At 31.8% G+C, this 18,080-nt stretch overlaps 1 protein-coding gene across 1 annotated transcript in view; it reads right to left on the reverse strand.

Moving 5' to 3' along the window:
• The window catches only part of Sardh (Sarcosine dehydrogenase), a 172,905-nt gene extending 156,992 nt beyond the window's left edge, over positions 1-15,913 (reverse strand). The window contains exons 1-4 of the mRNA XM_085806741.1: positions 15,698-15,913; positions 15,162-15,353; positions 6,358-6,471; positions 3,050-3,228 (exon numbers count right to left, since the gene is read on the reverse strand). Of these exons, the coding sequence (XP_085662867.1) occupies positions 3,050-3,228; positions 6,358-6,471; positions 15,162-15,336 (468 nt within the window). The 5' untranslated portion in view covers positions 15,337-15,353; positions 15,698-15,913. The remainder of the gene's footprint in view (positions 1-3,049; positions 3,229-6,357; positions 6,472-15,161; positions 15,354-15,697) is intronic.
• Between the last annotated feature and the right edge of the window lie 2,167 nt (positions 15,914-18,080).

An 18,080-nucleotide genomic window follows, 5' to 3' on the forward strand; every position in this document is an offset into this window, starting at 1 on the left:
TTTTAAAGCCATCACTAAATGTAACCTTGCCAACCTTAAAATATGAAAAACCAGAAGGTCCTCTGCATGAAAATTGGGAATTTTTTCAATATTTTTGGACTCAGCTGCTATGCCATTTCGGAACAATCCAAGTATACTATTTACTTTACAATGCATGATCCAAGCTAATTTCAGTGTGTGATTTTTCTCGAAATTTGTACTAATCTTGAGTAGGAAGAAAAACTTTTATTTATCAAAGTACTTTCAATAAAATATGGCGAACAATCATTAACGATTAATGTACATATCATTACATGGATAAACATAGTAATGAACCGTTTACTGATATAAAAAAAATTTAATTCAAATATTAACAAGTTAAACATTGAGTGAATCTTCATATAAAGTTCTATATATGACTACTAAAGATTAAGACAATTTAGATCAAATATAATTTAATAAGAAAAATTATGTTGAAAATCAGCAGGAATGGGAGAATAGAATTTGCACAATTAAAGATTCAGTAATTCAATAGATTTCATTTATTGATGGAAAATATTTTTTTAAGCAAAGTCTAAAAATTTAAAAATCATGAAATCCAGTACAATATGAGGATTCTGGAAAAGATGGAAAGCCAGAAGAGCTGGTAGCTGTGAAGTAGATATTATAGAAAATATTCTAATAGTAGCATAAAGTATAGCAAATCCATATCATTGCACATAATGGAATAAAAAGCATTAACACATAAATTCTCAAACATGGTAAGCCAATTAAAAACATTGCCAGTTTTTAACTGAACTTCCAGTTTAATATGAAACCAATCCATCATATTTCCAGGTCTGCTATTGGCTGAGCGGTAAAGTTGCTGAACACTAGTAGTTCAACCTGGGTTTGTTTCCAGGAAAATGGGCTAGTTGCATGGGTGTTTTTACCTATGTGTAACACTAGTTGCATGGGTGTTTTTACATATGTGTAACATGGATATGAGCCAGTTTGCCATAGAAAGTTCTCCATGAAGGCATCTCTTCTCTTAGGCAAATACCTCTAAAATGTTTTACCATTATCAAATAAACCAAAACAAACCAAATCATCAAATTCCATACTTTGTAGGTGCAATATTCATATATTCACTTTCGTTAAGAGTACATTAAGATCATGAATGACATCATAAATTGTAGTCCACCCTGCAAGTAGCGATATATCATGACACATGCATAAATTGTAGTCCACCCTGCAAGTAGCGATATATCATGACACATGTAAGTAATGTAGATACAAAACTTTGAATGGCAGCTAATGAACCTATCAATGTGCATCTGGTAGCTCTCATCATATTATAAAATACCCAAAGAAATAACTTTAAAATTAAGCCCAATATTAAGTACATGCAGGGTAGCTCTTCATTAAAGCCAAAGTTAACAGTATTGTCTGACTGTATCACAGCTTCAATGTAAGTGCCAATTAATTCCTCAATATGGTAATTTGTTTCATTTAATATAGAGATATGATCAACGTCAAACTCATATAATTGATTATAGTATCATCAGACATACTTTGGAGATTCTCATTTGCTAGTGCAAACAGTACTATCACAGAAGGAGATTCAAATTGTGCATGATGCAAGCAATGCCTTGGGATAATGGAACTTGCCTAATTTAAATTTCATTTATTGGTCTAAAACACTTTCTTTACTAAAGGCTATAAATTAAAAACTGGGAAACTCAGTAATTTGCCGATACATACGATGAAAAAGTGGGAGCCACAGTAAAACTGAGAGAGATGGCAGCCATGTCATACTTGTTAACTTATTCTGAAAGTATTTCAAGATGATAAAGATAAATCAACTTTGATTAACCACTATGCCTGAATTATTCTGCTTACAAAATTGATTTAAGCAAAGCCTTCATTATTTCTGTTCACGAAAGAAATTATAACTTACAATGTGAAATTAGCATTTATAGAATTCATGCATCTTAATGGTATTAATTCATCTCTAATTAATTGTTGCTTATTTTCTACATAGAGCTTAACTGACCCATTTACCAAGTTAATATTATTAATATCTCTTTACTTTTAATAACATTATTAATAACAAATAATATAACTGTGTGATATATTGGAGAAATTCAAGTAAATCCAAATGGCTATTTAATAAAAGTTTCACTAAAACAACTGTGTATTTCATAGGACACATCCACACTCAGAAATATAATTTGCTCATTCCACTAATGTTCTATGGCTATAAACTTTTAAATATCTAAAATGTGAATTTAAATTAATTCATTTTATTAGCAACAAGTAAACAAAATAACAAAAAGCAAGATGGCTAGCCAAAATGAAATAAAAATGTCTTGCAAAAGTAGTTTAAGAAAAGAGCACAAGTCTATCAATGGCTGAGTGGATGAGAATGCTGAACGCTATTAGTTTCAGCTAAATTTAAATCCCAGTAAATGGGCTTGCTACATGTTTGTTTCCATTGTCTTCCTCATGTATATTATAAATATGTGTTAGTTTCTCTAAGGAAGTCTTTCATGAAAGCACACCTCCACATAGGCAGATAGCCTTTCTGTGCCTCAACTAAAACAAGCTATAACAAAACATGGTGTATTTTGTAGGTAAAATGGTACTAATAGTTCATTAAAAAAATTAAAAACAAAGTATACTAAAAACATGTCATTTTAAATATTACTTAAAATAATATAAAAAAAAATTTTATTAGCAAAGGCAGATGCAAATATTTCTTAGTTACTTTTATAATTAAATAATATTATTTTAAAACTAAAGCCAACAAAATGTTTTGAAAAGAACATAAAGAGATTTTAAAAAATTTAGCTATTCTACAAGTTTTGAACATTTTACAAATCAAACCAAATATAATAGGAATATATAAATTTTTATTCTCTCAATGTTTCCAAACTTTTGAAAGAATACCTTTATGCAAAATAAAAATTATTTTCCTTAAAATTACATTTTGTATAGATTTAAGTTTTAAGATATTTATGCATACTTTTAATGCAATAAAATATAAATTTTATGCAAAACAATTGAACTTCAATTTGAAACAATATACCGTCATAAGTCGTTTGTATTCATTCATCCTTTCTTTTGAATTTGCAATAAAAAGACCTCCATTATTAATCCATCCTGGATGCACTCCTGTCTCTTTTTCCAAGACATCATTCAATAAATGCCTTGTATGATTCAAAATTTGGATATCAGTATCACTAGGTCTCAACCTCCAAATTAAACCTATTTAGAGAAAAACTTATATCAATATAAATGTTCTCTGACAACTTATCAAATACTTTTTATGCAAGTAACGGCTAGCATTAAATTAAGAACCATAAACATAGAGGTACAAATACAAGTGGCCAGGATACTGGAATTTCACCATTGGTCATTTAAGTACAGTCCCCCCCCCCCACTGCAATAAACAAGCTGCTCTGCCCCAGCTATTGCAGTGGACAGCACCCCGAGGAATGGATCTGAAGATCGCCTACTCCTCTTCACCTACCATCAAATCACTTCAGAGTACTTTCAGCTTGCCAGAAGTGCCCTATGCCATATAGGCACTAAATATACACATAAAACATCCCTGTCTTCTTCAGGATTTGAACTCAAACCCAACAATACAGCAACAAGCATTGCTAACCATTATAGACTCAGAGAAGCACCATAAAATTACAAATAGCATGTAAGAGTTCTGAAATGTCTTCATAATAACAATGCGAAGATTCTGTTAGCAAACTGACATCAAAAGCTACAGCTATTGTGCTGAAATATTTTAAGTGAAATTTCCAATGATTTAGGTAAAAGAAATTATTTATGTACTTATCGGCAGTTGCAGCATTGTCTCAGAGGTGAACAAGTATAATGAACGCAGTAGTAACTTATCAAACTCGAGTCACATTTCAAACAAAAATTTTCACTTTCAAACAGGATGTATACCAAGTTGTATATATTTCAAAATGGATATATAGCAAGGTAACCAGTGTACTTATATATTGAAAAAATATAATTGTCAAATAGAGTTTTGCTTCTCCTTAATTAGATATATGCCCTATTTATATTGCATAGAAATTAACGTAAAATGGATCAATCTGTTCTTGGAATCCAGATGATTTCTTAAATTTGTACTGTGGTACTCTATGTATAAATTCAGAACACAAAAACAATGCAAATGATTAAATAAAGACAATAAATAAAGAAAGAAAAATAAATACTATGATAACTGATAAAATAGATGAAAACTTAATTATAGTATACCATACAAAGAGAAAAAAGTTGACAGCTTAAATGGAAGACAGTGAGAGAGGGAAAAAGAAGGAATGTTCTTGCTTTTAAAAGAGTCTTCTAATATAAAAACATGAAGAACTTTCTTGGGTTCCTTCCCTCCCCCTTCTTAGTCTATTGATGCCACTTTACTCTGCTTGAAACTCAGTAGAAATCTCTTTCAGTATAAATTTATTCACTAAGTTTTGCTTCTGTCTATGCTGCAAAATATTTCTAAAGTGAAACAAGAAACTGTCATTAAAAATGCCTGCGCTATGTTTTGCTTCTCCCTTATAAGGGTGATATCATTTAATGAATCTTTGTACAAATTCTGTGGACCAAAGAACATGTATCCTCTTCTCTTACTTCCTCTTTTTTCTCTACAATTACTTTTGTTGCTACTGTTGTTATTCTCATTCTTCCATAATCTCATTTTTGTTGTTCTCTAATAACTATTTCATGGCTTCATTGTTCATTTCCTAATCAGCAGTTTTGAAAGAAAACATTTAAATAACCTTCTCTATCTAAGCTCTTGAAGTTTCTAGCTGCAACACAATGTCCAGGGCTGTGGAGTCGGAGTCATGGAGTCGGAATTGGAGTTAGGCAAGTTTTTGGAAAAAAGGAGTCTGAATTGGAGTCGCTAAAAACATGTTGACTCCAGTTTATGTTGGACAGTGTGAATTTAAAATTAAATTAAGGTGAATTGAAAAAAGATTTAATGAAAAACCGAGTTATTATTTTTACATTAATAAATAGTTATTTTCTATTTTATTGACATATTAATAAATAAACATAAGAGAGGAAGATGGATGTGATGTTTGCCATTATTGATTAAACTGCTTTATTTAGTTACAATTTAGGCAAGAACTCCCAAAATTGATGCCATTCTTAAGAAGCGAGCAGAAAAAGGAGCAATTATTGATCAAGCAACATGATGGGGAAGTACATATTTGATGATATAGAGGTTGTTAGAATTAAGAGCTTTTTTAGAAGATGTAGATAACCCTAATGCTTCACTAACAGAAAGACTGTGGAATGATCTTGCAGAATTGGAAACTCTTCTTACTACACTGTATACAGCCACAAAAAAGCTACAATTTGAAGAATTAACAGGGGGCGAGATGGCAAGAATGTGATGTTTGTTCTTTCTGAAATGGAGGGTTTATTTCAGAAGGAATCATTTCTTCAATGAAGAAAAGAGAAGCTAGTTTGTTAGACAGTGAGATCTTACTGGGTTCAATATATGTAGATCCAAAACACCGAATTCTGTTGGATGAAGAACAAATTAAAAAGGGCAAAGAAACCCATCTATGAACTTTCATTGAAATTATTCTCAAAACAAATGGAGTATTCAAATCAGGACAAATGCCAGGTTTTCCATTTCATAATAAATGCTAATTAATATAAATAATTTGCTATGCCATGAATTTTTTTCTGCAGCATCTATTACTTCTTTTATATTAAAAAAATAAGCTGCAACCCATTTGTATATGTTTACATATATATGAGGGAATCAGAGTCAAGAGTCTTTAAAATTCCAGGAGTCAGAGTCGGTAATTTTCCCTACCGACTCTACAGCTCTGACAATGTCCTCATCATTTTCTTCACACCAAATTTATGATCCTAAAATTACTTATTTCCAAGCTTTGTCAAAGAGAGCTAAACAAGGAAGAATATTAAAATGTTTCCAAAAATCTCTACTTATAAATTCTTTGCCAGATGTTTCCTCAAAATAACTCTGAAAATAATTTATTGTTGGTTTATGACTCAAGCTACTGTTTGTCACCCAAGATATTTTCGGTTCAAAAAATTTATTTGTGGACTGATTTGTTCATAATGAGAGATGTTCATGACCTGAAACTTTACTACTACACTTAATATATCAAATCTCATTGATAGTTATTTAAATACATTTTGTAATCTTTACAAATCTAGTAAGATTTAAATTTTTCATTTTTTATTGCAAGTATTATTTTGCAATGACAAACAAATTTATGTATGTGTATTAGCAAAATTTTTTCTATATAACATTATACACATTTATTTGCAAAATAAAAAAAAGTATTGTACACAGCTGATGTTTAATTTACAAAAATTATATAGTACCTGCAGTGTGCCAAGTTGTTCCGGCAGTTAACTGGTCCTTTTCTAATAATATCACATTGGTGCATCCTAATTTAGTTAAATGATAAAGAGTGCTACATCCAATTATACCTCCACCTACAAGAGAAAAAGATTCCATTTTGGATTATTTTGGATTCAGTTTATTGGAACAGAGTTATTTTTTCTTGTTTTTGGCCATCCCTTTGAAAAAGTGAAAAGAAGACATATACATTCTGTATTAATATTTATAATATTAGCTAGTAATTTTTTACTTGTTTTTCCAAATTATCATATTGGTACATACACTTAATTTTTTAGAATTTTGGCTCTTAGAATTTTTTGAAAATTTCTTTATCCATTTTTATTCAATAGTGTTTTTAAAGTGGTAGTTGTTTTAGGAAAAGACCAGAAATTTTTAAATTATCTTATAAAAATGACTACCATTTAATTATTGCTGCATATGAGCTTAATTACAAATCATTGAATGACTAAATTATTGTTAGATTTGATTATTTATTTAACCTAAAATTCCTGCAATGAATATATATACCTCATGACTACTTTTAGATGTTCATTGTGGAAGAAATTACTTTTGAATTCAAATTACTTTGTACTTTCTACTAAGAATTCTAAAATAAATGCAATAAAATTTACTAACATTTTTTGTACACACTAAAATTTGGCAATACATTAATATTAAGAGCACAAATTACTATCATACAGCAAGAAATACAGTATTTCTCATTAAACTTACTTGCCCTAAAAAAAGAAGCTGTCATAATCTAACACCAACTAGGAATACAACAAACGAATATTTTGAATCAAAACTAACAGCAAAATAAATTTAAGCTTTACTAAAGATTTCATTTGAAATTTCTGTTAAAAACGAATTACAAATCTCAGATTAGCCAGGAAAAAACAATAATCTAAAGCAGTAGTAAATAAAATTACAGTGAAAGTTCTGTAAGACAATCAGCTGTGGCTTCAGATAATTTTGATCTTTTGTGGTGTTTGTGTTGATTTTGATATTTTATGTGATGTTCACTACCAACATTTACATGCATTCTCCGAAACATTAGTTACATTCAAAAATCATCTATGGCAGGTTATGAAGGGTTTCACTATACCTAACTTCCTCAAGATAAATAAAAGATTTAATAGATAACTTAATTTTATAAATGTTTCAATTAAATTTCATATATATAATATGAACAAAAAATATTTTTCATTATAAGTATTTTTGGTTAATAACAAAATTGTTTTCTAGGTTAACATATTACATATTTTTGTTAACAGTTTTCTAACAACTGGTTGTAATAACTCGTAGTCAATGACAAAGAAGAATACACCATATTTACTCAAAAATAAGACCTCCTCGAATATAAACCCTCTTTACATTTTAGGGTACATTCCCAGAAATAAAAATGTAGGTAGATAGTTGTTTTGCCTTGCAGTAATTATAATAGAAGCTCAACTATCCGGCATTCAACTGACTGAAAAGTTCATGTAACCAGAATATTTTAGAATAAAAAATTTCCCCCTAAAATTTTAGTACTATATGAGATATTTCTAATGCCATTACAGAGCTCAAAATACCTAAAAAATACACATTACCACTAAGTATTGTGACTTAGCACCAGTAATGGATAAGCATGATGTCACAACACAATCATAAGACATTTGTTTCGGTTTACTGTAAATTTAACTAATTCTGGATAAGCTTGTTTAATTTTTGTAGAGAATGATTCTGTTTTCTGTCACATTTTGAAAAAGATGATTAATATCCGGAATTGCATGAAGCGGAATATTTTCAAAGTTACATTATCCAGGCAACAATAAAAGTCATGATATACAACTTTGAAAATGGATAAACTTGGCAAGGTAATGTCAACAATCATGATAAACAATTTAATGTATATGTTGTATCTGTTCATTATCTAACTAAATAAAGAATTATCTGTTCATTTAAACTTTTTCCGGAATGATTGGCGACAGTTCCAACTTTCATATTCTTTGGGATTTCATATTCATATTAGATGTTTTACTTTAAGTTCTACGAAATTTGTTGACTTTTATGTCTGATATGCAATATTTTTTTTCTAAATGTCATATAGTTTTAAATACAAGTTTTTTGTATTCTAGTTGGTAACAAAAAAGATGAAGATTTTTACAATTTTAGAGTGCATTTTCCCAATTGATTTTGCTCTTCTAACTTGAATTCTGTTTTTACATGCTCAACTATTCAGAATTTTCATGTATCCAGAGTTCGAAATTTCCTGGATATTCAAGCTTTTACTGTACAAGAGAGGAAACCTTAGTTTCAATTTTTCTCCTTCCTTTGAAATTTCCTTGAGTACTGATATACTATCCCATTGGCAATGAAAGTTTCTGGAAATTCTACCTGAAATTTCTGGAAAGTTGAACCGGTCGTTCCTACAGAATTCTGAAGGAACTCCCAGCTCTTTAATAAATAAGAAAATATTTTTTTTTACACATGTATCTTCATAAAAAAAGCTTTTGTCCAAATCTACTGTTTTATTAGGCCACCTGATTTTACCAGAAGTTCTGTTTATAATGTAATCATCCTGCAGGTATTCATTCTATTCTGTTATTGTTTTGATGGCTATATCCTGTTATATTTTGATGACCATATAATGTATATTAATACACAGTTTTTTTATGGCATGATACCATAACTTTGAAAATAATCCACTGCTTACTATTCTATAGAAAGCAAGTCCCAATTTTTTATTTTGTTTTCAAAATACAAAGAAAAATATAGCAGTAATAGTTAATTTATATCCTTATTCATAAAAACAAAAGGTAGCTTGTTGAGAATCAATGAGTTACATCAAATGAAAGCGCAGATGTTGTGAATGTCTTGTTATGAATGTCCTTATCCATAACTGATGCTAAAACCTGAGCCTGGCCACAGATTCATGGTCGAGACTATAATATGCAGGTATCTTTCCTTGAAATAATAGTGCTATTAGTTGTAGCTCAAGGACATTGTTAGTGATGTTACTTGATATCATATATGATGTTACTTGATTGTATGATATATTGACATTACTTGATAGGTGATACTTGTTATGCATTTGTTTTTAGGCATACCAGTGATCAGTATAGTGGATTCAGGCTTAAATTGGAATCATTCACCTAGATATGGCTATTAGAGTTAAAAATTTATGTATACAGTATTACCAATTGAGCTTCATTGATATTTAAATAGTATAATTATTCTACATAGTATGACAATTAAATTCTTCTCTCTTTTTACAATTTCGTTTATCAGACACATTTAAAAGATCCAATCAAATTTTAAAATAAAAATAAAGGGTCCTATTTTTGAGAAGCAACAGTAGAAGTAGATACTATAATTATACTGAATTTCAACAAACACTGCCATCTGATTAGCTGCACTTCAGATTTTACCATTTGGCAGAATTGTCATATTTTTGAATATAAATGCCACAATAGCCCAGCCACGCACACATGCATTTGAATACACATGAATTTATATGCTTTACATTTAACTGCAGTTTCATCGAATAATATATTTTGGTTGTAAAAATGTAAATCGGGTATACAAATCCTAATTCCCCCCCCCCTGTAAAATTTCTTATATTTAATAAAATGCTTCTTTTTATTATTATTTATGAATAGGCAATGGAACAGTATCTATCAGCCAACAAAAAATTTTCGCTAATTCAGAAAGTCACGAATGAGTTAGCTGTTTTTCAGGGAGGAGGTGAAGGCTAATAAATATATTCAACAAATATCTGTCCAGTAAACCAGTGCTCCGCAACCGGTGTGCCGCGGCACACTGGTGTGCCATGAGTAGGATATAGGTGTAAGCGTGTCAGCATTTGAATTTTTTCGGCACTTCCTTGATAACTCGGAACTCTTTGGTGTGCCATGAAATTCCAGAAAGATTTTTTGTGCGTTGCAGGTGAGAAAAGGTTGCGGAGCACTGCAGTAAACGATTTACCAAAGGAAATGCCATAGTTTACTTTGAAAAAGATATTTTTAATAGTAAAAATATGTTAACTTTAACGTTAATACTTTAACAGCATAACATGAAATGTGTGATTATATACTGACACTGTTACCTTGAATGGTATGATGATCAGTAAAAATCCACTTGCCATACTAGTGGGTCAATATGCAAATTCAAATGAGGCTATATATGTGATCTTTGTAATTACATAGCATCTGTACAAAATGAAGATGCTTAAAATTCTAAAGCTCTATAGATAGTCAATGATAACAGAACATAGATGTGAGATCCTCAGACTCCATACCCTCAATCAAATCTGGAATTGCTGTTGGTAAAATCATTGGCATGGTACCCAACCTTGGAAATTAGTAATAATAATATAAACATAAGCCTCTATTTTTTAAGATAAACAGATTTTTGTTAGTCTATATTTGAGGATACCTCTTGGATTATCACTAAGTTGTTTTATTTATTACCAAATTGTTGTTTTATTTATGGTAACTGGAGTAGTTGAATGGGTTACAGTAGATTTAAGGATTATCGCTAAGTTGGATATTATCGCCCTTGGATTTTCGTTAAGTTGTTGTTTCATACATGGTAAATTGAACAGTTGAATGCTATGGAAATCCTATTATGACATAATTGGTTGCATGATTACAGTGAATTTGAATGATGGGAAAAGATTTGGAAAGGCTTGTTTGTGTGTTGGATGTTAGTTAAGAAGTACGTTGTTATTTTGTGGTTTACAAGGTAAAATGACTGAATGTAGTAAGATTAATTTGAAGTTTCTGTACGATTTGGAACGAAAGGGAAAAAGCATTAATTGACTGATGTGTAAATGAAGGTTTACTTAGTAGCCATTATAAGTATCCTGTTTGTTAGAAGGAAATGCGTATGGTTGAACGTCGGAGGATACCTGCACTACGAAGGATATTTTTTACTCTTATTTTTGTGAATTTATGTGGTGACGTCAATATACAGATTCTAGTTCAGATAATTTTAGGAAGTTTTTGGATGCTGTTAAGAAATTTGGTTTGACTGAAGGCATGGAAATTTGTGATATTTCCTTTGTGTAGTGCTAAGATGAATTTCCTTTTTTATGTTATTTCATTGTTTAAAATATAGTTTATTAAGATTATGTATTTTTTGTTGGCTGCTCCTTTACTTTTTAAGCGAATATAGATCATTGTGTACATGGACAAAGTCAAGGGAGTGTGCAATGCCTAGTTTGTGCAATTTTCTGATATATATATATTTTTTAAAAGTGAAAATAGGTCGATGCACATATGGATACCGAGTTTGTGCAATTCTTTTATTTGTTATTTTGAATTTGTTTAGCGGTGATTTTTGCTGAAAAAAATCAACGCTACACAAAGCCAAAATAACAAGTCAAAGAATTGGGCAAACTTGGTATCCATGTGCTGCCAAAAATTGCCAAGAGGCACCAGGAAATATATTTTTACCTTTGAATGTTACAGAAACCCTGTTATGACATGACTGGTTGCGTAACTGCAGTGAATTTGACTCATAGGAAAATATTTGTAAGAACTTATTTCTGCATTGGATGTCAATTAGAAAGTGCATTGTTTATTTTGTGCTGTACACAGTAAAATGGCTGTATGTGATGAAATCTGAAGTTTCTGTACGATTTGGAACGAAAAGGAAAAAAAGCATTAATTGAGTGGTGTGTAAAGGAAGGTTTACTTAAAAGTCATTATAAATGTCCTGTTTGCACAAAGGAAATGCATATGGTCGAATGTAAAGATCGTTCAGATGGCTTTGAATGGGTTCGGCGCAAGAAAGATTCATGCAAGAAATGCCAGGGACAATCCGGCACTACGGAGGATATTTTTTACTCTTATTTTTTTGAATTTATGTGGTAATAGTAGTACGCATATTCTAGTTCAGATAATTTTAGAAAGTTTTCGGATGCTGCTAAGGAATTTTGTGTGCCACAGAAATTTCTAAATATGATTAAGTCAATATTTCCTTTTAGTAGTGCGTACAGGGTGTGAGTCAGAAGTTTCAAGACTGGTTCATTTCTGAGTAAAGGAGCGTGCGCAGACTGGCTCTGCCAGGTGGGGGAAGTAGTGGGGTGGTCTCAGGGAATGAATTGACGCTGCGGCAGTTGCCTCCGGAACCCTGGAGAGTGTGCATCGCTTGCAGCGTGAGTGTGTGTCATTGACTTTGGTCGAAAAATGAGTGAGGCGAAAATGGAGCAGCATTTGGAGCAACATTATGCAATTAAGTTTTGGTGCGACTGAACAAAACCGCCATGGAGACTCTTGGTATGATTCAAGAGGCTTTTAAGGAAGAAGCCATGTCCTGTAGAGTGGTTTTCATGTGGCACAAATTTTTCAAAGATGGCCGTGGGAATGTTGAAGACGTCGACCTCTCTAAGAGGCCATCATCAAGCTGAACAGATCAAAATGCGAAGAGAGTGCGGGAACTTTTAAACAATGACCATCGTATTAGTACTAGATTAACTGCCAATGAACTGGGACTCGGTCAGAGTACGGTATGGAGGATTGTGATGGAGAATTTGATGATGCAAAAAGTGTGTGCCAAACTGGTGCCAAAAGTTTTGTCGGTGGCTCAGAAGAAACAGCGCATGACTGTTTGTCAGGAATGCTCCGGTTTAATGTTGATCCAAATCTTCTGGAGAAAGTGGTTACTGGTGATGAGACCTGAGTCTACGAGTATGATCTTGAGTCGAAGCATCAAAGCTCAGAATGGCACACTGCTTCCTCGCCGAAGCCCAAGAAAGCTTGCATGAGCAAGTCGCGCGTGAAGTGGATGCTGATTTTTTTTTTTTTTTTTTTTTTTTATGGTAAAGGAGTGATTCACAAGGAGTTTGTTGCTCGTGGACAGACTGTCACAGGTGACTTTTACGCCGGAGTGCTCCGCCGCTTGAGGGATCAAGTCTGCCGTGTCCACTCGGCGATCAAGGGTGATTGGATTCTCCACCATGACAATGTGCCCGCTCACACGTCGCGCACTGCTGCTGAAGTTTTGGTCAAGTTCAACGTGACAACACTGCCGCAGCCACTCTACAGCCTTGACTTGGCTCCAAGTGACTTTTTCCTCTTCCCCAAATCAAGACAGGCCTAAAAGGGAAGCGATTCAACTTCATCAATGCCATCCAGCAGGCTTCGACAAGATCCCTTGACAGCATGACGCCCGAGGCCTTCCTGAAGGGCTACAAACAGTGGAAGACACGCTGGCAATGCTGTGTTGATGCTGAAGGATTATATTTTGAAGAATTTTAGTTCACTGTACTTAAATGCCCAGTAAATTTATAGTTCTGAGGTAAGTCTTGAAACTTTTGAATCACGCCCTGTATATGCAATGACATGTATTTCCTTTTTTATGTTAGTTTACTGTGTGATTTAAAATTCAGCTTATTCAGCTTGGATTGGCTACAAATTTTGCTCAATTTTGGTGATGAGTAACTTTGTTTTAAAATTATAGTACGTCATCATTCTCCTGATTTTTTTTAACTGAAAATAGATCGATGTGTACATGGACAAAGTCAAGGAAAAATAAATTTAATTAATGCAATGAATTATTGGAAGGAAATTTAAATTAAATAACTTGTTTGAAAAATTTGAAACGAAATGGCTGTATATGTAAATGTACTCAGTGATGGAATTTAATAGGGTTGTCATATTTAGTGGGAGAAGGTAGTGGTTCATGTGTGTTATACAGTACAAAGTCCGTAATCCGGACCTCTATTATCCGGAATGATCTATAATCTGGACCTCAAAGCCACAAACTTTACGCATATGTGCATACATTATGCATGTGCGTAAAGAATGTGCATACATTACATACGCATGCGCGCAATGTATGCTTTACGCATGCGTGCATTGAAAGAAATGTTTAATAAAATAAACAAATAAATATTAAGCTTTTTTTTTTGTGTGTAAAATTTGATACTCTTTAGATCATAATTGCTCTTTATTTCATAATTTTAATTGTATAATTTCCGTATGCCATCTTGCCAGATTTAAATTGATGATCTATAATCCGGAAAAACCCCTAATCCAGAATCGCTGAAGTCCCAATGAGTCCGGATTACTGACTTTGTACTGTACTCTATTTAAGATAATGAAGCCATAAGGTTGGTGAGATAAACTTATCGTTTAGTTAAAGTTGTCGTTAGAGACTAGTTTCTTATTAAAAAATTTTTAAAGAGAAGAAATTAATTTATCTCTGGCAAATGGTCTAAAAAGCATAAAGAAGAAGATATCTTCACTGGTAAAGGGCTATTTACCAGACTAAGAAAGATGAAATAGGACCATGAGTTAGTAAGGAATGAATTATCACAACTCTATTAGTCAACAGATTTAAACAGAGTATTTATTACCTGCATTTTTAAGACAGAAATTAATAAATTTATCTGGTACCAAATTATTTTTAAGAACTTACTTTCTGGCTGTATTCACATAAATATATAAAATTATTTATATATTTATGTGAATAAATATATAAATGTTTATTCACATATAATTATGTATATATGTATATATATGTATGCAGGGCTTATGTAATAACAGTAGATGATTAAAATTATTTTAGTCTCTTGTTTGTAGCTTATTTAAACATAGCCATTATGTAGATATAAATTTTTTATGCAAGTAGAAAATAAAAAGATTTCTATAACCTGAAAACAAAATGAAACAAAGAATTCTGCTTCAAGTGTTTAAAAAGTTAGTAAATTTTAATTCACAAGCAGTCTGGACCATTATTCAACAAGGGCAAGAAAAAACATTTGTGTAACAGCGAAACAAAATAATTTTCTTACCAATTATAACAACATCTGCAGATGATGGTACAGACACTGGTGACATAACATCTTTGCTTTTAAGAGATTTATAGGGTACTCCACTAGGTGTAGAATCAGTGGAATAAAATCGGAAATTGATGGGTGTAGCTGCTAAAGTTCTGGTTAGATTTAAACAGCGAATAAAGTTGGCCATTATTAAAAATTCCAAATCTGCAAGTATACATAATAATATCATTAATTGAAAATAATAATAAAACATTTCACATAAAAAATTCATAATATATATGAATTATAGCATATGATTTTAAAAAGAATTATTACGCATATTTTTTAAATAATTAATTTGTACTGAACTGATATATCATAAATTCATTTACAAGAAAATTTTAAGATTCTGAAAAAAAAAAAATTATGCTCATAAAATGATTTAAGTTAATAATAACTTATCAAAAAGCTTTCCAAATAATTTGAGGAATTATAATTCTTTGCGTGTTAAATATTCATTAACACGAGTAGAGCATTAAACGATTGGAAATGTTTTGACATTATCTTACATTTTCTCACCCAGATGGAGGCAGATGTTGAAAATATACCTTTTTAGTTCAAGAAGCACAAATCATATACTTTAAAATGTAAAAAAAAAAGGAAGGAATATAAAATTTGACTTTCACAAATTTAGCTCTACACCTTTAATACGAAAAATGAGTTAACCATCTATACATACACCTCGCCGCAAGATAACATGCCGTTTTGCAATATTATTATATCAAAATAAACAAAGTAGGGTAGAAACGTGGTTTCGAGAACACAGAGGTGTCGCCATCTGTTTGTAGTAGGAACAACCAAATCGTGACGGTCTCCCTTGCATGCAATTTTCAAACAAGTGAAAGAAAAGATTTTAACAAAACTCAGAATTATACTAAAAAACAAATTTTTGCTTTTTTGACACATTGATCTTTTTTACTCATGGATCTTTTTCTTCAGCAGAATCTTCTTTCATGCGGTGTTTTTACAAAGTTTTAATCTGCGTCCTTATTTTTTGATAAAAAACTAAAAGACTCCATATCTGTAGTATCCTATTCACTATCCTAAAGTGGAAAATAATAACGTTTGCTCCGCTTATCTTAGGGCTAATATCATATGAGAAATCTAGAATGAACTTTACAAGGTAGCTCTGATAAAAAAAAATTAGAACAGGCAACTTAATACTAATAACTAATAATGAATGTCCATTTAGGCACACCAAAGTGTTAAAACAGCTTGGGGTTCCTGAGGGTTTCCCCCCCCCCCTTCTTGGGTTACCGATGCTCATTTTCCTTGTTTTTATAAGGAAGAATGGTTTTGGATGATTTCGCGCCTTGAAATCGATTCTGGAGTTCTTATCCGAGATGATCAGACTTACTTGCGAGGCTGGCAAAACTGGTACGGCGGAATTTAAAGTTGTCAAAAAATTTTTTTAGAGTGAAACCGAGTAGGTAAGGGGAGTAATTTCTACCTGCATTTCTGGTTTTACAAATCTGCAGAAAATTGCCAGACTATTTTAAAAGGCTTAACTTAAAAAAAAGGTTACTATTCCGTTTTGAGGACCGTAAAAAAATTGCAGAGAAAACGTATGCGCAAAAGCGCCAAATCTAGCAAACGCGCCCATTTAACAGAGCGCCAAATCTAGCGTACGTGCTGATTTGATTTCAGATTGCGTAAGTTTATATAGTTCTATATTTCTTAAGACGTCATTGAAATACTAGTTTAATTTTTAAATCCTTTTTTGATTTTAAATTCTTTTTTGATACCCTATGGATTTAACAGTTTGGGAATTGCCCATCAGTGGCGTAGCGAGGGGGGGGCAAGGGGGTGTATGATGCCCCGGGCGCCGCTCGCAAGGCGGCGCCAAATGGTCTCCAAACAAGATTTTCCGGAAAATTTCAATTTTTATTTTGACAGATTTCTGGAAAATGTATTTAAAATTAATAATCACTGTAATACAATTAATTATTTATTTCCTTGTATTGCCTGATAAAATGTTTGCAGTACATCAACCAAATATCTCTGTATACAAAACATTCTTTCTGACCACTTTATTTCTCTAAAATAGAGATATATTTTTATTTTTTTAAAGGAAATGCACGTATAGCTCCCGGTTTTTATTTTAAAACGATAACACAGCCTTGTACCGAATTTCTCAAACATATCCATTTTCCAGAAACCGATTCCATGGTCTGAAAATTACATTTTTGGAAACTCCTAACGCTTCCGCTACAAAGGATTGCGTTTCATTCTCCTTTAAACGACTGATGGCCTTCCTGGTTACCGATTCAACTAAGTCATCTTGCTGAGACATCAAATATTCATTGCAACAAAGCATTCAACGCGTGTCAATTGTTTTTAATCTGCTACAACAAAAGGAATGCTGCAGGCCGCTCCTTACTCCTTAACTAAAACGCATAGTTTTCGACGTCACAAACTAAATTTACATATTCCCAATTTTGTAAACATTATAATTTTCCTTTATAATCTCTTCTATTTCCTTTTCTGAAATAGATTGTTGATTTTATGGTTATTTCATACCGAACCACAATATCCCCTAATTGTTTTAAGCAGTGAATGTGACTGCAAGATGTTCTAAGACACCATTACAGATCTATAGAGAAAATGTTTTTCCAAACCTAAGAGTCTCACTTCAAATATTCCTAACTATTTCATTATCAAATGCTAGCTATGAACGTTCGTTCAGCAAATTAAAATTAATTTTGACATATTTACAATCAACGATGGGACAAGATCCCCTAAGTCATCTGGCATTTTTGAATGTAGAAAGAGAAGAATTTGAAAGGATCGACTTTGATGAAGTAATTGATAAATTTGCTTCATCCAAGGCAAGAAAAATGTATACATAGTAATTAATTATATTAATGTATGTACATTGTATTATTATTAAAA

Source organism: Stegodyphus dumicola, chromosome 12, assembly GCF_044657685.1.
Source record: "Stegodyphus dumicola isolate Sdum_Otavi_A_Nest chromosome 12, ASM4465768v1".
NCBI lineage: Eukaryota > Metazoa > Arthropoda > Arachnida > Araneae > Eresidae > Stegodyphus > Stegodyphus dumicola.